At 45.2% G+C, this 15,952-nt stretch overlaps 7 protein-coding genes across 7 annotated transcripts; 4 read left to right on the top strand and 3 right to left on the bottom strand.

The window, feature by feature from the left end:
• Positions 1-383: 383 nt before the first annotated feature.
• Positions 384-2,405, top strand: N7478_007172 (putative lipase; the record flags this gene model as incomplete). The annotated part of the gene is made up of 1 exon (XM_056923386.1): positions 384-2,405. One exon carries the CDS (start codon positions 384-386, stop codon positions 2,403-2,405), a length of 2,022 nt encoding a protein of 673 aa, XP_056781423.1.
• Positions 2,406-2,731: 326 nt separating this feature from the next.
• N7478_007171 (uncharacterized protein) lies at positions 2,732-3,884 on the top strand (the record flags this gene model as incomplete). Its single annotated transcript, XM_056923385.1, has 2 exons — positions 2,732-2,818; positions 2,871-3,884. The coding sequence occupies 2 exons, from the start codon at positions 2,732-2,734 to the stop codon at positions 3,882-3,884; spliced, it is 1,101 nt and encodes a 366-aa protein (XP_056781422.1).
• Positions 3,885-4,388: 504 nt separating this feature from the next.
• N7478_007170 (acyl-CoA desaturase) lies at positions 4,389-5,683 on the bottom strand (the record flags this gene model as incomplete). The annotated part of the gene is made up of 2 exons (XM_056923384.1): positions 4,389-5,404; positions 5,464-5,683. The coding sequence occupies 2 exons, from the start codon at positions 5,681-5,683 to the stop codon at positions 4,389-4,391; spliced, it is 1,236 nt and encodes a 411-aa protein (XP_056781421.1).
• A 756-nt stretch (positions 5,684-6,439) lies between these two features.
• N7478_007169 (putative MFS monocarboxylate transporter) lies at positions 6,440-7,880 on the bottom strand (the record flags this gene model as incomplete). Its single annotated transcript, XM_056923383.1, has 2 exons — positions 6,440-7,751; positions 7,807-7,880. The coding sequence occupies 2 exons, from the start codon at positions 7,878-7,880 to the stop codon at positions 6,440-6,442; spliced, it is 1,386 nt and encodes a 461-aa protein (XP_056781420.1).
• A 1,961-nt stretch (positions 7,881-9,841) lies between these two features.
• On the top strand, positions 9,842-11,144 carry N7478_007168 (uncharacterized protein; the record flags this gene model as incomplete). Its single annotated transcript, XM_056923382.1, has 4 exons — positions 9,842-9,927; positions 9,984-10,330; positions 10,392-10,477; positions 10,536-11,144. The coding sequence occupies 4 exons, from the start codon at positions 9,842-9,844 to the stop codon at positions 11,142-11,144; spliced, it is 1,128 nt and encodes a 375-aa protein (XP_056781419.1).
• Positions 11,145-12,269: 1,125 nt separating this feature from the next.
• N7478_007167 (Amino acid/polyamine transporter I) lies at positions 12,270-14,334 on the bottom strand (the record flags this gene model as incomplete). Its single annotated transcript, XM_056923381.1, has 7 exons — positions 12,270-12,437; positions 12,494-12,772; positions 12,830-13,293; positions 13,359-13,710; positions 13,779-13,917; positions 13,975-14,014; positions 14,076-14,334. The coding sequence occupies 7 exons, from the start codon at positions 14,332-14,334 to the stop codon at positions 12,270-12,272; spliced, it is 1,701 nt and encodes a 566-aa protein (XP_056781418.1).
• Positions 14,335-14,769: 435 nt separating this feature from the next.
• Positions 14,770-15,588, top strand: N7478_007166 (uncharacterized protein; the record flags this gene model as incomplete). Its single annotated transcript, XM_056923380.1, has 2 exons — positions 14,770-15,377; positions 15,459-15,588. 2 exons carry the CDS (start codon positions 14,770-14,772, stop codon positions 15,586-15,588), a joined length of 738 nt encoding a protein of 245 aa, XP_056781417.1.
• Between the last annotated feature and the right edge of the window lie 364 nt (positions 15,589-15,952).

The raw sequence follows: 15,952 nt of genomic DNA, 5'->3' as shown, positions 1-15,952 counted from the left end.
ACGTTCTTGGACGACCATCCACCAGATTCCGTAAGATCCAGGTATTAGCTGTGGTTTCATTCTGGTCTACTTATTTACTTCGGTATGTGCGATCGCCCAAATTAGCGATACGCTGTGAGATCCAAGCTGACTCCTTGATCCCTTCTTTGAATAGTGGAAATAAGCATGGGCCTCCGCTTCTCCGAGCCATTTCAACCCGATTTTCAAATAGGTTGACAGCATGGCAAACAACCGTTCTAATTTTCCTATCGCTATACATATCCCGCAATTTCGGTAAATTGCTTGGCCTAGAGTGCCCAGAACCTTTGGCCAACTTATATTCAAGATCATTCTTTCGAGCGACATGGATTGCCACAGGGCTAGATGCAGGCTTTTGGACGGCCATGAATATTAAACCGAAGTGGCTACGGGATATTGCATCTTTGGTTTTCACAGTCTACTATCTCATTGCCGCGGAGCAAGCGGATGAGAAGGTGCGCCGAGTCCGCGCTACTCTGACTCTGGAGCATATGCGTGTCTCATGGAACAAAGCAACCACGCCTTATTTGTGGGCTATGGCTAGTTTGCTACGCCCACGAATGACCAGATACTCGCCGCGGGCTATTCGTATCCCTCGACCGAAGCAGTCCGTGTATACCGATCCCGTGAGTGGGTGGCTGTATTTCGATGGACCTCTGAGCGCATTGAAACAGCAGACTTGCATCGTTTTGGATATTCCCGGCGGCGGCTTTGTTGCTATGGGACCGCGAAACTCCGAAGACAAGCTTTTGTCATGGGCAGGGAAATTGAAGATACCCGTTCTTAGTATTGATTACAAGAAGGCCCCAGAATATGCGTACCCATATGCGCTGCACGAATGCTACGATGTATATCATACTATCATATCCACTAATGGACGCTGTGTTGGTCTGAGTGGCTTGACTCGCCCCCGAATTGTCGTGACTGGCGAAAGCGCAGGAGGCAATCTGGCAGTCAGTATGATATTGATGGTCCTTCAGACCAGCTTGGGGCAAAGCTGGCAAGGAGGAGAAGGGCTCCCACGGCCCGAGGGGGTAGTTCTGGCATACCCAGCGCTCAACGTCAAAGTAGAAAGTTGGATGACAGACGAGCAAATGTCACTCATTCAGGATAAAAGCTCACGCCAAACCAACCGAAGTATCCTGCAGCGCAAACAAGACCAATATCGCAAGCTCACTCCATTTACCTCACCGGGCCATTCAGTCGAGAATTTGACCTCTTTAACTGCTTCTAAACAAGCGGATGATCAGGAGAAAACCGACATAGCAACTGAGACTTCCAAAGCTCTCCGCGACAAACTAAAAAAGAACGAAGAGCTCAATGGAAAGCCCAAGTCTCCCACATCCGGCGAGGCACAACCACTTCAGACCCGACTTGCTGTCTCCTCTATGATCTCTTATGTCCACGATAGAATTCTTACGCCCGAAATGATGCGCGCAATGATCATTCTATATATTGGGCCACATCAAAGACCTGATTTTAACACCGATTTCTACCTGTCTCCAGTCCTCGCACCGGATGCATTACTTGCCAGATTTCCCAAAACGTACATTTTCACTGGCGAACGTGATCCATTGGTCGATGATACAGTCATTTTTGCAGGCCGCTTGCGCCAGGCAAAGCTTCAGGATTTTCATGAACGTCAGGATCTTGGTCTTATGAACTCCCGGCGTACATTTCGTGAAAGGGATCATGTGGAGGTATCTTTGATTCCTGGCGTATCGCATGGATTTCTGCAAATGGCAGGCTTCTATCCAGAGGCATGGAAGTACATTAAGCGCAGTGCCGTCTGGATAGAGACTCTATTTGAGACATCTGAGATGTACGAATCGGAGTATAGTCTACTTCAAATGTCTGGGGCTTCAAACAAGAGTGTACCGATAAAACAGAAAGAACCTGCGAATAACAAGGAGAATAGGAGGTTCTCAGAAAAACATCATCATCGCAGGCGAACAGGGGAATCATCTGGAGATGAAGACCGACCGTTAGAAATGGGCATGACGAAGATGACGAGCTCATCAACTGATGAAGATTACTTCTCATCGAAAAGCCTACTAGCGCGTCGGAAAAAGTCCCGATCTCCATTTGCATCGTCTCGTCTCGCTGGCTTTACCACCTATGAGGACGAGGCCGAACACGGTGCGGAAGATGGGGGTGAATTCCTAGCAAGGTTGAAACACCTTGAGATGAAGTATAAATACCACGATGAAGTTGCCGTTGGAGATATCAACAGTGCCCCTGGGAGTCCTTACGCTCTTCGTCCACGTGGAAGAAGCATCACATCTCTGGGCAGCGAGGAGGATCTATTAGATCGGCGGATGCATGGAATTGCTGGCGGACTTATGGGCGGCGGCTTGGGAGAGAGAGCACAGACACCAGGAGCCTAGAATTTAGACATTCATAGATACGATATACGCATGCTTGATGAGTTATGAATCAAAACCCACACTGAATTTATTGAAGTCAATTTCAGCTAGTATGTTTTGGTTGAGGGGGCGATTAAATAAAGTTCAGAGATCCATGGGTGGAGCACGCTTGAAGATTATGCCAATTGCCACTTTACGAGCATCAATTGATGGAGTTTAGCGCCTCCCCCGTAATAACTTTAATACTCGTACGACCCCGCGGGGATGAAACGACGACAGAATTCCAGTTTCCAACGTGCACATACCCTCATCCCATTGATACATGAACCCCCTTAAAACTGGCCACCATGGCCAGCTCGTTCTTGAAGAGAACGCAGAGGATGAATAGTTCAATACCACTCGCGAAGGGCAGCCCGATGGCCATCCTAGTAGTGGTAAGGTTCCCTTTCAGCTAGGATAGCCATAAGACACTAATATCCTTCTCAGGTCTGCTCAGCTATAGCAATTTACAATGCCCTCGAACTCCTCGTTCTCGTCTTGATGACTTTTCAGCGACGAAAGGGCCTTTATTTTTGGAGCATAACGCTAGCCTCATTCGGATTGATTCCATACTCCGTCGGCTGGACGCTGGTCAACTTCAAGCCCTCAGTCGATTATATAGGCGTGACACTCGATATTATTGGCTGGATTTTGGTGGTCTCAGGCCAATCTGTCGTCCTGTATTCGCGCTTGCATCTAGTGCTCAACAATACCACTATCCTGCGAACCGTCCTCTGGATAATCATCTGCGACGCTGTTGTCTGGCACATCTCCATTACTGTTCTTCTATTCGGATCTATATATAGCCCTCTTCCGAGCAGGAACAACTTCAACGCTGTCTACCATGTCATGGAAAAAGTACAGATCACCTTTTTCTGTGTCCAGGAATTCTTTATCTCTAGTCTATACATCTGGGCGACGGTGAACATGCTCAAGACGGCATCCGGCAACAAGCGACAGATCATGTGGAAACTCTTCGGTATTAACGTACTGATTGTGTTGATGAATATCGGAGTACTCGCGGTCGTATATAATAACTTATTCATCTGGGAACAGGGGATCAAAGCCGTCATATACTCTATAAAGCTTAAGCTTGAGTTTGCTATCCTGAACCAGCTTGTCAGGTTTGTGCAGCGACACGAGGGTATAAATTCCGTATCTCCTCCGGATTCCAATATTAAGTCTGGAGAGAGAGCTAGCGAGCAGCCACATGCAAAGAATACGAAAATTCGACAAGTAAGCATGCCTGACGCTATCCATTTGGAGGATATGTCTATCAGCAACGCGGCGGCTTCGGCCCCTGACCTATTAACCCGCCAAGGGGATCATAGCAATGAAATCAGGGTTTCAACGGAGATAAGTGTGGAGGAGGAGTCTGCGGGTAGTAGGGATTGTGTGAGTATGCACGCCTTGTACAACGAAGCAATGTGGCAAATATCGATGCCGCATAAAGCGCCTTGAATTAATGTTACACTTTTTATTCTTCACACTTCGTTTGCATGTTCCAAGATAGAGTAAATGGCTCGGTAATACCATTAATATTAGCCAGTAAATCATTTATTTGAGAGCAGGTATGCAAACGCCGACCTGGGTATATTAGCCAAACAGAGTTATGGTACGCCGTACAAGGATTGCAAAGAACATCTCATTAATCGGGTGGAACCCCCTGTTCTCGCATGACTATCGAAGGGTTTGCGCAGAGTTCATTTGATCAGATTCTCTCCAGGGCGTGCATTTGGCGAATTCATAGGAGGCAGCAATAATCATGGCTAAAGCCTCACATCGTTCTACTTACAGCGAACATCTTATAGTTTGATTGAAGGATTCAAATATTCAGAAAAAGAATGAATTTGAATGTTTTGAATTCCGAAAGCTACTTACTACTCAAATGGCGTATGAAAACTAATAGACTATCTGCCAAGTATGTGATCGACTTCCAAAATCACTTCACTTCATAATCCAAATCTACTCCTCTTTCTTCCTTTCCTCAAGTCCTTCCTGTCGACGAGTAACAGCAACTCGCATATTCCCCATCAAAGTTTCAGCATAAGGCGAATGAACATGGGTTTCCTCGTCATAAAATGCCTTAGTGGCATCTTTCCCAATATACCCCTGCACCAGCTCAGGCCCACCAGGATGATCAGCCATGAAATCAGTAACGTCGTGGACGATTCCATGCACAGCAACAAGACAACGACCAGCAGACGTCTGGTCAACATAATCCTGCCATTCCATCTGTGGCAGCTGATTAATCTCAGGACCGTGCTCAATTCCCTCAGCAATATTAAGCTGACGCTGCTTTGCACGCTCGATTTCCGTGGGACTAGTAACATGAAGATCCCACGCAAGTCCGAGTCTCTCGCATGTTCGGATAAACCACCGTGACAGGTCGCCTTCATACCAATGCAGTCCATTTCGGTAATCAGCCGGGAAGGTGTGGTGGAAGTTGTGACTTGCTTCTCCTGCCAAAACCCATGCAAACAGCAGTACGTTACGTGCACTATGTTTGTTAGAGTAAGGCTGAGAACCGAAAGCGGGCAAATGGGCAATAGAATTGACAAAGAAGCCAAGGTGCCAAATCCACATTAGTCGGCCAAGTACAGTGTGGACTAAGGCTCCTTGAGCGTCATTCCATCCGAAATGCGCGATGAGCACAGGCAGTACGATGGCAGTTAAAGTTCCAACGAGCATACCCCATTTGTGCTGCCATACTACTACCTCATCGGCTAGTAGATCAGATAAGTCGACCTTCCCCCACGATTTAGGGTTGTATCCAACTAGCCAGCCAACGTGTGAGAAGAAGAAGCCGCGGGTAGGGTTGTATGGGTCCTTCTCGGTATCGGTGTATCGGTGATGTGAGCGATGGTGACGAGCCCACCACAGAATTGACCACTGCCACTGACCAGCACCCATTATTGCAAGAAAATATCGCAGAGGTTTGCTTGCTTTATAGGAGCGATGCGACCAGAGTCGATGGTATCCTACAAGACGAAATTAGCATATCACTTGAGGATGGAAAAGGCTCAGAAAGAATACTTACCAGCTGTGATTCCCATGCCTCCAGCGAGGTAGAAGACTCCTGTCAACAAGAAGGTCTCCCATCGTAGAGGTACATACAAAACTGATGTAAAATAAGTTGGAATTGCCCCAAGCAAGATGATAGCATTCAAGACATGGAAGTGCTTTGCATAGTACCGAAAATCCGCGATCCAGCTATATTTGCCAGATTTTGGCGGTGCTTGCAAGATCTTAGACGCCATTTTCAAGGCTTCAAAAAATCAAGAGCTAGTACTAGTAGCTTTCAAAGATTTTGATTTCAAGCTTCATCCCGGGCGTCAACTATAACTATATCTCAGAAAAAGACATCCCCCTTCCCAACTGGTGGCGCACACACGGATAAGCAATATCATTCTGTGTTATTTTAGCCCGTGCATGATTGCCTCTGAACATTTCTGATATATCACTATCGCAAGTCATAAGCCAAATTGAGCTCAAAATGTGACTCTTTATCAAGTTTCTGTCTGATATTGCTTTTTCCTTGACAGAAGTGACGCATGTTGACCAAAATCTGTTCGCATGTGGGCTATCGAAACTGCTGTCAAGTTAAAAAGCAATTCTTGAAAAGCCTTCTATTGAAGTTTAATGTGTGATTTCCCAAGCCTAGCTGTGTCAGCTGTGCCTTTGTGTGACGATGCAGTTGACAATTATTAAAAGAAGCAATTATGGTGGAACAAACAATATCGTGTCCCCCGCGTCCCAACCCATATTCATTGGTATCACCGCCGAAGTTAAGAAAAAGAAATAACTTTCAGGGTTGAGACTCGAGTCAGTCCTTCTACTTATCAAATGCCGTTGACAATATTTGTAATGTACAGAGTTGTGCAACCGAAAAACGGGTTGATTATTGGAGAGTCTATAATTCTAGTTTTTATTTACACGTGCCCAGTGCCCGATACAAACAGCCTCAGCATCTCCACGCTTTTCATTAGGAAGAAACACGATTCTTTGATTATATTTCAAATTATCCACTTCCTTCTGGGATTTTGAGATCGTTCCATCGAAAACACCGCTTCAAATCGCGTCCACAGAACTGCAAATGTTGCCGCCGCCATTAAAATGCCCACCATTATACTGGTGTTTGTATAGCTTTTAGGACTAGCGGACTGGGTTTGACTACTCCGAATTAGTACACCTGCAATTGGTGTACCGAGCAGTGTAGCAAGCCCTCTAATCATGTAAAGGGCCCCGTTAACACTAACGAAATGTTGCACTCCGAAAAGTTCAACCAGACTCGCTGGAAATAGTGACACGTAGGCCGAAGCAAAGATACCATATGATATGCTAAACACGATAAATAAAGCGCTGGCAGTTGATTGGGAGGATGCCAAAGACGCAGGGAGCCACAAAGTCAGAACTGCAACAGCTGCAATAAAGGTAGTGGCCAAAAGTATGTTGAGCCTGCCCATGCGATCTGCAAAGTATCCAATAGCAACCCTAGAAAGTGCATTGGCACCATTTGAGATTGCAATGAAGTTTGCCGACGACGTGGTAGAATATCCGAGGGTGCGAGCAAAAGCCGAAAAAAAGAAAACCGGAGTATAGTATGCTGCAGACTGGAGGGAAGCGCCCAAAGCGTGAGCAGCAAATTGACGAGTTCGTGCAACGCGCCAGTCCATTACTGGAATGAGGAATAGGTTCCTTGGTCTTGATCTGGAACTTGCTGCTTCCTCTGCCTGTATACGGGCTATTTGACTGGGTGGCCATTTCATGAACATCCCCGCTGTCAAATTAAGCGCAAAAGCAATACAAGCAGTGATACGAAGTGTATTGCGGAATCCCACCCGTTCAATAAGTGATCGAAATGCAAGTGGCCAAGCCACTCCCCCCGCCCCAGTCCCGGACATAATGATTCCCATCGCGAGGCCACGGTTCTGCGAGAACCAGGTTGGCGCCACCGTCACAGGGGGCATATATGTCATGCAAGTTCCAACTCCCACGAGAACGCCCTGTGTTAGAATGAATTGCCAAAGAGACTGGCTAAAACTGGCCAAGACTAGCGCGACCGCATAGATGATGCTACCACTGCATACAACGGCTCGAGGCGAATATTGCTTGGTCCAGGCTGTTGTGAATGGGGCGCCGGCAGTCATTAGCGCAATAGCCAAGGTACCGATTAAATCAATTTGTGCTGGCGTCGCTCCGGTGAACGGCGTATTGGGTGTCTTTGACATAGACTCGTAAAGCTCTTGCCAGACACCAAAAGAGAAATTGATACCGCATACTGTGAATACGAGCGCAGTGGAAGATGTCACAACGAGAGCAGGTTGTCTGAGGCGTAGTTAGTTTGGCCACCTCTGGGACGGATATAATAGGGCGAGCTTACAATTTTTCCCATCGACTGCTTTGGGTCTGGCTATTATCAACAGACAAAGTCATGGGCTCGAGTGGCCGATCCATGTTGTAGAACTTTTACTCTGAGATCTTCATATATGGAAAGAAGAAGAGTCTTTGTATTGATCGCAAGTTGGTTGAGTCTCGGCGCGGGGGACCGGCGGAACTCGGAGTAAGCATCGAGAAGCCGAGGTGGGTTTGTTAGTAATGAAAGGTGAGGAATCAAGTATTCGAAAATATGGGCTTCGCAAGGCTCTAGAAGTATTTTTGGAACTTAATTGAGCTTTCATATCTTTAGTATGGCCGTACGGTACCTGCGATAGCTTATATACTCATATACATTTCGCCGAAAAGGGCCGATGACCACATAGTTCCCATGCAGATTTCATTCAGACGTTTGAATTTTGATGCACATAATTTCAAAACACGCAAGGCTCTTACCGAGGAGCAAAACTCGGCATGAAACCGAGGAAGCCGACTTCAAATGCTTTTCGGCAAGAAATATGGTAATGCGACTCCAAAGTTGTATCTTTTAGGCGCCACAGCTATCACCAGAACTTTACGGATGTTCCTTTAATGACTATAATAATTCATTATCACTCGTATGTATGTGCCTCATACTGAGGGAAGTGATAAGGGGAGCTGTACTAGTTATACACCTCGCTAGTAGTAGATGGGTCTATAGATCTATTTTATTACGATTTTCATACTAGTAAATGGATGTCCGCAGGCCCCGGGGCTCAGACTGCAGATCCGTCATGATATATTCAAGTTCCCGGGACTTCAAATTCTTATCCACTGGTATAAGACGTGTGATATCAATCCACGGATCTAGTATTAAGATCATGATGTTGTAGATACGATTATCTTTGGGTGGCGCTTCCCAGGAAGAATTGGTCAACACTCAACCTATCTTCTTCCAACCCTCGCCCATTCTTAATCTCCCAGTTGAAATTATCGAGATAATTTTGGGTTTTCTTCCCCTTTCAGATCTCGTTTGCTTTCTCGGTTCAAGCAAGCGTCTTCTAGAATTTACGGATTCAAAGTTTATTCGGAGTCCTTCGTTTTCATATACCATTGGCGTTCAGCGAAATCAATTCTTTCGTTATACCATGATATAGCTCATTGTAATATATTATTGGGATTTCCGGTTTATTGCATACTCGAGTTGTTGGAATCAGAAACGTAATCTTGGGATGTGTCGCTATTTCAACTTATGGCCTATGCCACGTGCATCATCTATCCCACTTTGATGACCGTTCGAAACACACTCGTATGATAGATACTAGTACAACTTATAAAATCATTGGAATAGGCGACTTGAAGTGTCTAGCACACTCACTTAGCAACGACCGACCTGGGAGGAAGCTAGAGGAGGTCCCAGATTTCACCCGCTCGAATTCCCCTAATCTCTTTTGTTGCTTGTTTTCTATATTGAGCTGAGATATTTTAATACATCGATAATATTGTAGATCAGTATACATTGAAAATAATAGTAATAAGTTGGAAGTTGGAAGTTAGTCATGCTCATAAGTGGTACATCAAATAAGAAGTAATCTGGGTCTTGTATGACAGACTTGGATTTCACGCCGCTTTTCTAGAATGGAAGGTCAAAGCCTGAGCGCACAACCCATCTGAAATTAGAACAAAAGAAATATTATCGCGCCGTGGTTATTTTGTATTTGTCCGGCTACATTTACACATTATCTGGTCGCTAGAAGTCTGGATACGCTAACAACAATTGGAGCTCCCGGACCCCCTAAGTTGAGTTCTGCGGTTCAACAAGGGACTGATAAGAGCACCCGGAAACACGCCGATTCACATCGTCAGATTTATCTTGGCTTCGCATGGACACAGCCTTGTCGGGCTTATCATTGGTTTCAGCATTTTACCCCGCATTTTGCTCTGCCATATCTTTCTATTAAAGATAGCCTCAGAGCCGCCATGGCCCCTATTCCACTGAGGATTCTGCAACCCCTAATGAAGGTTACATTTACCAAATCCCGGACATTAACGACCCCAAATCCATGTCCGAGGGTATTAGGCAGGAGATCGCATGTGGGACTAAGCGCAAGCGCGAAGCAACGGTGGTCAAGAAGCGCACGTCCCTCGCGTGAGTTATGCAGCTCATACGGCCCATGATTTCCATTTTTCAACTAACTCTTCAAGGTGTGATACATGTCGCAAGCAAAAGGAAAAATGCGAAGGAGGTCAGCCATGCTGGCGATGTCAACGCTTAGATCGACGGTGCCAATTTTCAACTCCCCAGGCTACCCGAAGACCAAATTATTCGCCTCGAGAAGATTCTTTACTTTGTCACAATCCAGAACAGAGCAATCGCCATCAAAAGAACTTGGAACAGATCGTGCAACATTTTCTTGGTGATATAGATTTAGAAGAAGAGAGTATTGCGCGGGTCGCGGCAACATATGAGGCAAAGTCAAAAGAGATGGAAAATTCCCTAGATGTGGCCGAAGAACCGTTTGATGTCCACTTTGTGTCTAAAGATGTCGCATGTTCGTTGGAACTTTCAATTCCCTCACATATATCCAACTTGAACTAACGCACAGTGGCTAGTTTATTCGGGAGAATTTTCTCACTGGAATTTCTCGGAAAAGTTACGTCGAAGAATGAGCTCTCGTCGAGCGTCATCTGATTTAAACGTTTGTCATTGAGCCCATGGGTGTCAACAATATGAGTTCCTAATAATAAACTTGACAGGTCAAAGAATACTGGCGACCGACCCATCTCCAGTCTTCCATCCATATCGTTGCCGAGGCCATGACACATTTACCACCGAGACCTATCGCTGAATTCCTGTCGATCATGTTCTTCAAATATACAGAAGTCAACTCTTTCTACGCAGAAAGACCCTGGGTACAAGCAAAGCTGGATCTCTGTTATAATTCCAACACCAAATTCACTTCTAGCGATATTCCTTGGGTATGCTCAGTCTTTGCCATATTAGCTGTAGGCACACAAATGGCACACATGGAAGAGGACAGAGCAGACTCAGAGTCTAATGTCCCAGAGGATATATTTGCCTGCTCCGAAGATGCAATTGGACTTGGGTTTTATCGTATAGCTTGCAAGTTGGTTCCAGACGTCATTCTCGCGGCATCGTACGAAAGTGTACAAGCCTGTCTTATACTGGCAGTTTTTGCTTTGCCGGTTTCTACTGGCGGCCTGTCATATACTTATTTCGGCTTGGCTATGAAGATGGCCATACAAAACGGTATGCATCGAAAGTATACTGGTGATGATTTTGACAGAAAGACTGTTGAGCTCAGGAATCGACTTTTCTGGTCGGTCTATTCCCTAGAAAGGTGATCTCTCGCAGCTTTTGTACTCTAGTATTCTCGTGAAACGAAAGATTAACGTTTCAGCAGACGAACAAGTATCATGCATGGGAGACCTAGTTCTCTCGCACGATCCGAGATTAATGCCGATCTCCCAACAAACTCTCCAGAATTTGATTCCCCGGACTTTGAAAACATGATAGCATTTATCGATTTAGTTTCTTGGACTGGGGAAGTCTCGGAGACCTTGTAAGAGAATTCCCTACCTATTCAAATTCAAGACAATCGTCTAACCTTGTAACCCGCAGAGTGCAATTCAAAAGATGCCCCAAGAGATTACTTCCGGAACATTCAGAAAAGCTCATGCAATTGAAGATAAGGATGAGGCAGTGGTGGGAATCACTGCCAATAAATTATGATTGTCGAGATTTAACGCCTCAGAGACCCTTGTTCCGACAAAATTGCCATCTCAAGCTATGTTATCTCGGCATATACGTCTATATGGGCCGCCCCTTCATTTTTAATCCGCGCAACAGACATCCAAAAGGGGAACATAACGGTAATGGAGAACAGCAGTCAGAACTGGTGAATGATTGTGTACAAAGTGCTTTCGAAATTCTCGCCACATTACAATCACTTGCAGACAACTTTGGTTTATGTCGCGCTTCTTATACGGAATTCAGTTCATGCAGAGCGGCTCTCCTTGTCATACTCGCAGAAAGTCTCAATTCGGGAATGTCTTCGGCGCTTCACGGTGGCCTCAATCGAGGCATGGTTCTTATCCGGCAAATGACGGGTGGAACATCTTCTCAGTCGGAAATCTCATATATCGAGTCTATGGAAATAGCAATTCGTCAGCTTTTATCAAATAATGAGTCCGACGAACATGGGTCAAACATGGCACAGAGATCTTCTTCAGCGTATGAAAAATTCAAGGATTGGACACAATCGATGAAAAGGGACAAATGCTTCGGAAATACTACGGAGTTGTCATCTTTCAGTCCAGTGTCATGTTTGAACTCTGGAACTGGAAGTGCATTTAATCCGGATATTAATGATTGGAATAATTTACTTAATTCAGGCTGGACTGCTAGCGACCTAAACTTGGACCCAGAAGTCTTCTTGGATCCGCAAACATGATCTCACGGGGTCTTCTTTATCCAAAAATCACATATCGAACACGTTTAATCCATGTGCTCTTCTCGCTTAGCATTGAACCCTGTGCTTGAATCGCCATTTCGTCCAGCCGATCTTCCTCGTCGAAATATTCTGCTGCGGAGAAGTCCATATCTTTGGCTTTCACGATTTTCGTTTTGTACCAGAACTATATGTACCAATGTCAGATATGTCTCGTCGCTCTTTTCAAAAGAAAATACTAACCTTATAAGCCAAGTAGTCAAAAACAAACAGCGGAGCCGCCAAGTAAGTCGAGAAAAAGGTCTTGGGTGAACCTTTCTCTCCGAATGGCCAACACGAGAGGTAAAATTCACAACCGAATATGAATGCCACAAGAACCAGACTGAAGTATTGTGAGTATGGCGTCAAGAATCCCTTGAAAGGAAGAGAATTGAGATCTTTTCCCTGTGCCTTGAGGCCCTCCCTGAAGCGAAGATGGGAAACATAACAACCAGACCACTCGAAAAGAGTCGCAATAGCCACCTATTCATAATTTAATTTGAGTTCAAATGTTCCATATCATATTATACCTAGACTTACCAGGGATGAGAACCAGCCATAAACAACAGTTCCAATGCTATCACAATTAAGGTAGCATAATCCACCACCAATTCCCAAACTGATGATAAGCGCCATCCAAGGACGACCTTGTTTATCTTTGCGACCAAAGAAGGGATGTATGATATTAAGATCTGCCAGAGCTGTCAAGCTACGGCTGGCAACATAAACACTGGTGATACCGCAGCTGATCACACTCAGAAAAATGAACCCATTAATCGCATGGGCAAGTCCATAGACATCCGCTCTCTTGATAGCGATGACAAAGGGACTTCCTAGAGTACCACTAGAAGATAGATCTTCGTCATTATATGGGACACACATTCCGACCAACCAAATGTTGACAACGAAAAATGTGAACATGCGCCAGAAGACCGGGCGAACTGTCTTTTTGATTGTCTGTCGGGGCTTAGCTATCTCGCCAGCAATGACAGCAATATGTTCACCTAGAAAGACGTTAGTTCCTTGCTATTGACCTAGCACTATATACTATAACTTGAAGTTAACATACCACCACCAAAGCTAAAAGCAGCTTGCACAAAAGCTTTAGCAATTCCCTTCATTCCATTTCTGAAGGCACCAGGGTTTTTCCAGTACTGAAACTCAATCGGTCCATGAGTGGCCGGAATACCACCAGATGTCATGATAAACAAAAAGCAAATCATCAATACGACCGCAGCACATTTGAAAAATGACATATAGTACTCTATGTACCCATATATTCGGACATGAAAGACATTAGCCGCGGCCATCACGACTAGTAATATCGTTATGTATACTGCAAGCGGAAGAGCATCGGTTTGAGGCCAGAATTTCAACACAGAAACCGCGGCCGTGATTTCTGCTGGTATGATCATAACCCACTTTTACATCATAAAGTCAGTAAGTAGCTGGCTTGAATTCATTCATGAAGTTTTGAGTCTCCACTCACAGCAAACCAGAAGTTGATTCCAACTGCAAATCCAAATGCCGGGTCCACATACTCGATACATGTACGAATAAAGCCTCCGTGGACTGGCTTGTAAGCCATCATTTCGCCGATAGAGCTGTATTGAGCGTAGACAATCATGCTAACATAATATTGTCAGACACTTAGTATATTCAATGAATTGAACAGTTTTACTCACGCAGTCAGAGTATACGTTATAGCGAGTCCGCCAGGCCCAGCTAAATAAAACGCAAGTTAGCATGAGATCTGACCTTCGAATGGATTTTAATACTAACATACCATAGTATAGTGCCTGTCCAGTTCCAACCCAGAGGCCTGTTCCAATACCAGCCCCAAAGGTCATCATCATGACCTTTCGCCTTGTAAGAGACCGGTGAAATCCCGCATTGTCCTCTGCGAGTATCTCCTTCGAGTCTCCATTTTGCTCCGTCCCCGTAGTAGCTGTCCGTTCAATATCAATTATATCATCTGTGTTGTTCTTGATATCCGCCTTTCTTTCCGAGAATTCATTCATTGCCTCAGCATTCGTTATGGCCATCGCTGTGGAGACTACAAATAAAACGCTGAATAGATCACGAAATACCGGGAAGAGCCATCTCCAAATATCTCATGGTCTTTCATATTTCCCCTCTTCTGTTTATCTTTCATATTCTGCTATATCACATTCTGCTATCTCATTCTCATCCGCCGGGAATTTGACCCGGTCGCTTTTCCCACCGGGAAGAGCAGAGCGGGGTTATTGATCACGTAAGTCCCCTGCACTTCAAACTATCAATGTTATCTTGCGGGGTATTCTCTTCAAGTTCTCGACGATCAATCACAATTCAGCTATTTTGACTCATATTGAGTCTGACTCATTGCTGGCCCCATTGTCTTAAGCATAAATTGCGACCAAGCCCAATTAAACAGGGCTGTGATAAGGATATTTCGAAACAATCTTCAAGGCCAGTTACATTATACACCTATATCCAAAATGGCTTCATCCAAGAATGTCGTCTTTGATATCGTGGGCACACTTGTGGCCTATGACCATCTATACAATGCAATTGACCTCCGACTAGGCGACCGTCTCCGTGCCGAGGGTGTCAAGCCCTGGCTTCTAGGATCTGCCTGGATGGAGACCACCGAACGCGAATATACCAATCTCAGTATTTCGGGGAGATATGTCCCATACGCAGAGATATTGGAGACGCTCTTTTATCGCGTTCTCGGAATGATGGGTGGAATTGAGAATCCTCGCCAATTTGCTTCTCCCGACGATCTCGCGTGGATAATGGGAGAATACCAGAAATTGACGATGCGTCCTGGAGCAGCAGAATGCGTGAAGAAGCTTCGCGATGCTGGATTCACAGTCTGGGCATTTACTGCTGCTGACTTGAAGCGTGTTGGTGGTTACTTCCAGCAGGCAGGTGTTGAATTGCCAGCTGAGAACTTGATCTCTTGTGACTCTGCTGGAGTTGGGAAGCCAGACTTGGCTGCGTATAAGCCTCTATTGGACAAGTTGACTTCGGATAACCAGGGAAAGACGCCTTGGTTTGCTGCTGCCCATCTGTGGGACGTATCTGCCGCACGTAGAGCTGGGTAAGTTGCTGAGCTTTTCTTTTCTTTTCTTTTACCCCTCGTGGATGGATTTTACCGAACATGTTCTAATAAGTCGGGCAGATTCAAAGGAGCATACTGCACAGTGCTAGAGCAGGAGGCACTGACGGACCTCTTTGGAGATATGGATGTCATTGATGATACTCTACCTGGAATGGCTGATAAGATCATTGCCCATCAGGCAGGAAATTAGTAGGCAACTGCTCTGTACTCTATAGAATTAGCTAGAGTCATCAATACAAGCAAAGAATTCACCATAGTACAAAGACGCGTAAATTTATTATACTAAGACTAACTACATAGACCCTGTAGATTTGCAAGGTCATTAGTTAGATGTATAAATCACGTCATAGGTCGCAAAACACCATATCCAAAACAGCGGTCAACATTATCTCTGCAAATCATTATGCTGTGTGGGATTGATTCACGGCTCCACTCCGGTCCCGGCGGGAGCAACAGCCGGTGGGGAAAGAAAGCCGGTCGCAACAACTCAGATACCATGCGTTATCGTAAATATTGACAATCAATAAAATCCTTATTCTTCGATTATATCGTAC

Source organism: Penicillium angulare, assembly GCF_028827245.1.
Source record: "Penicillium angulare strain IBT 27051 chromosome Unknown utg000004l_segment0_segment0, whole genome shotgun sequence".
Lineage (NCBI taxonomy): Eukaryota > Fungi > Ascomycota > Eurotiomycetes > Eurotiales > Aspergillaceae > Penicillium > Penicillium angulare.
This window is presented reverse-complemented; position numbering and strand designations above follow the sequence as displayed.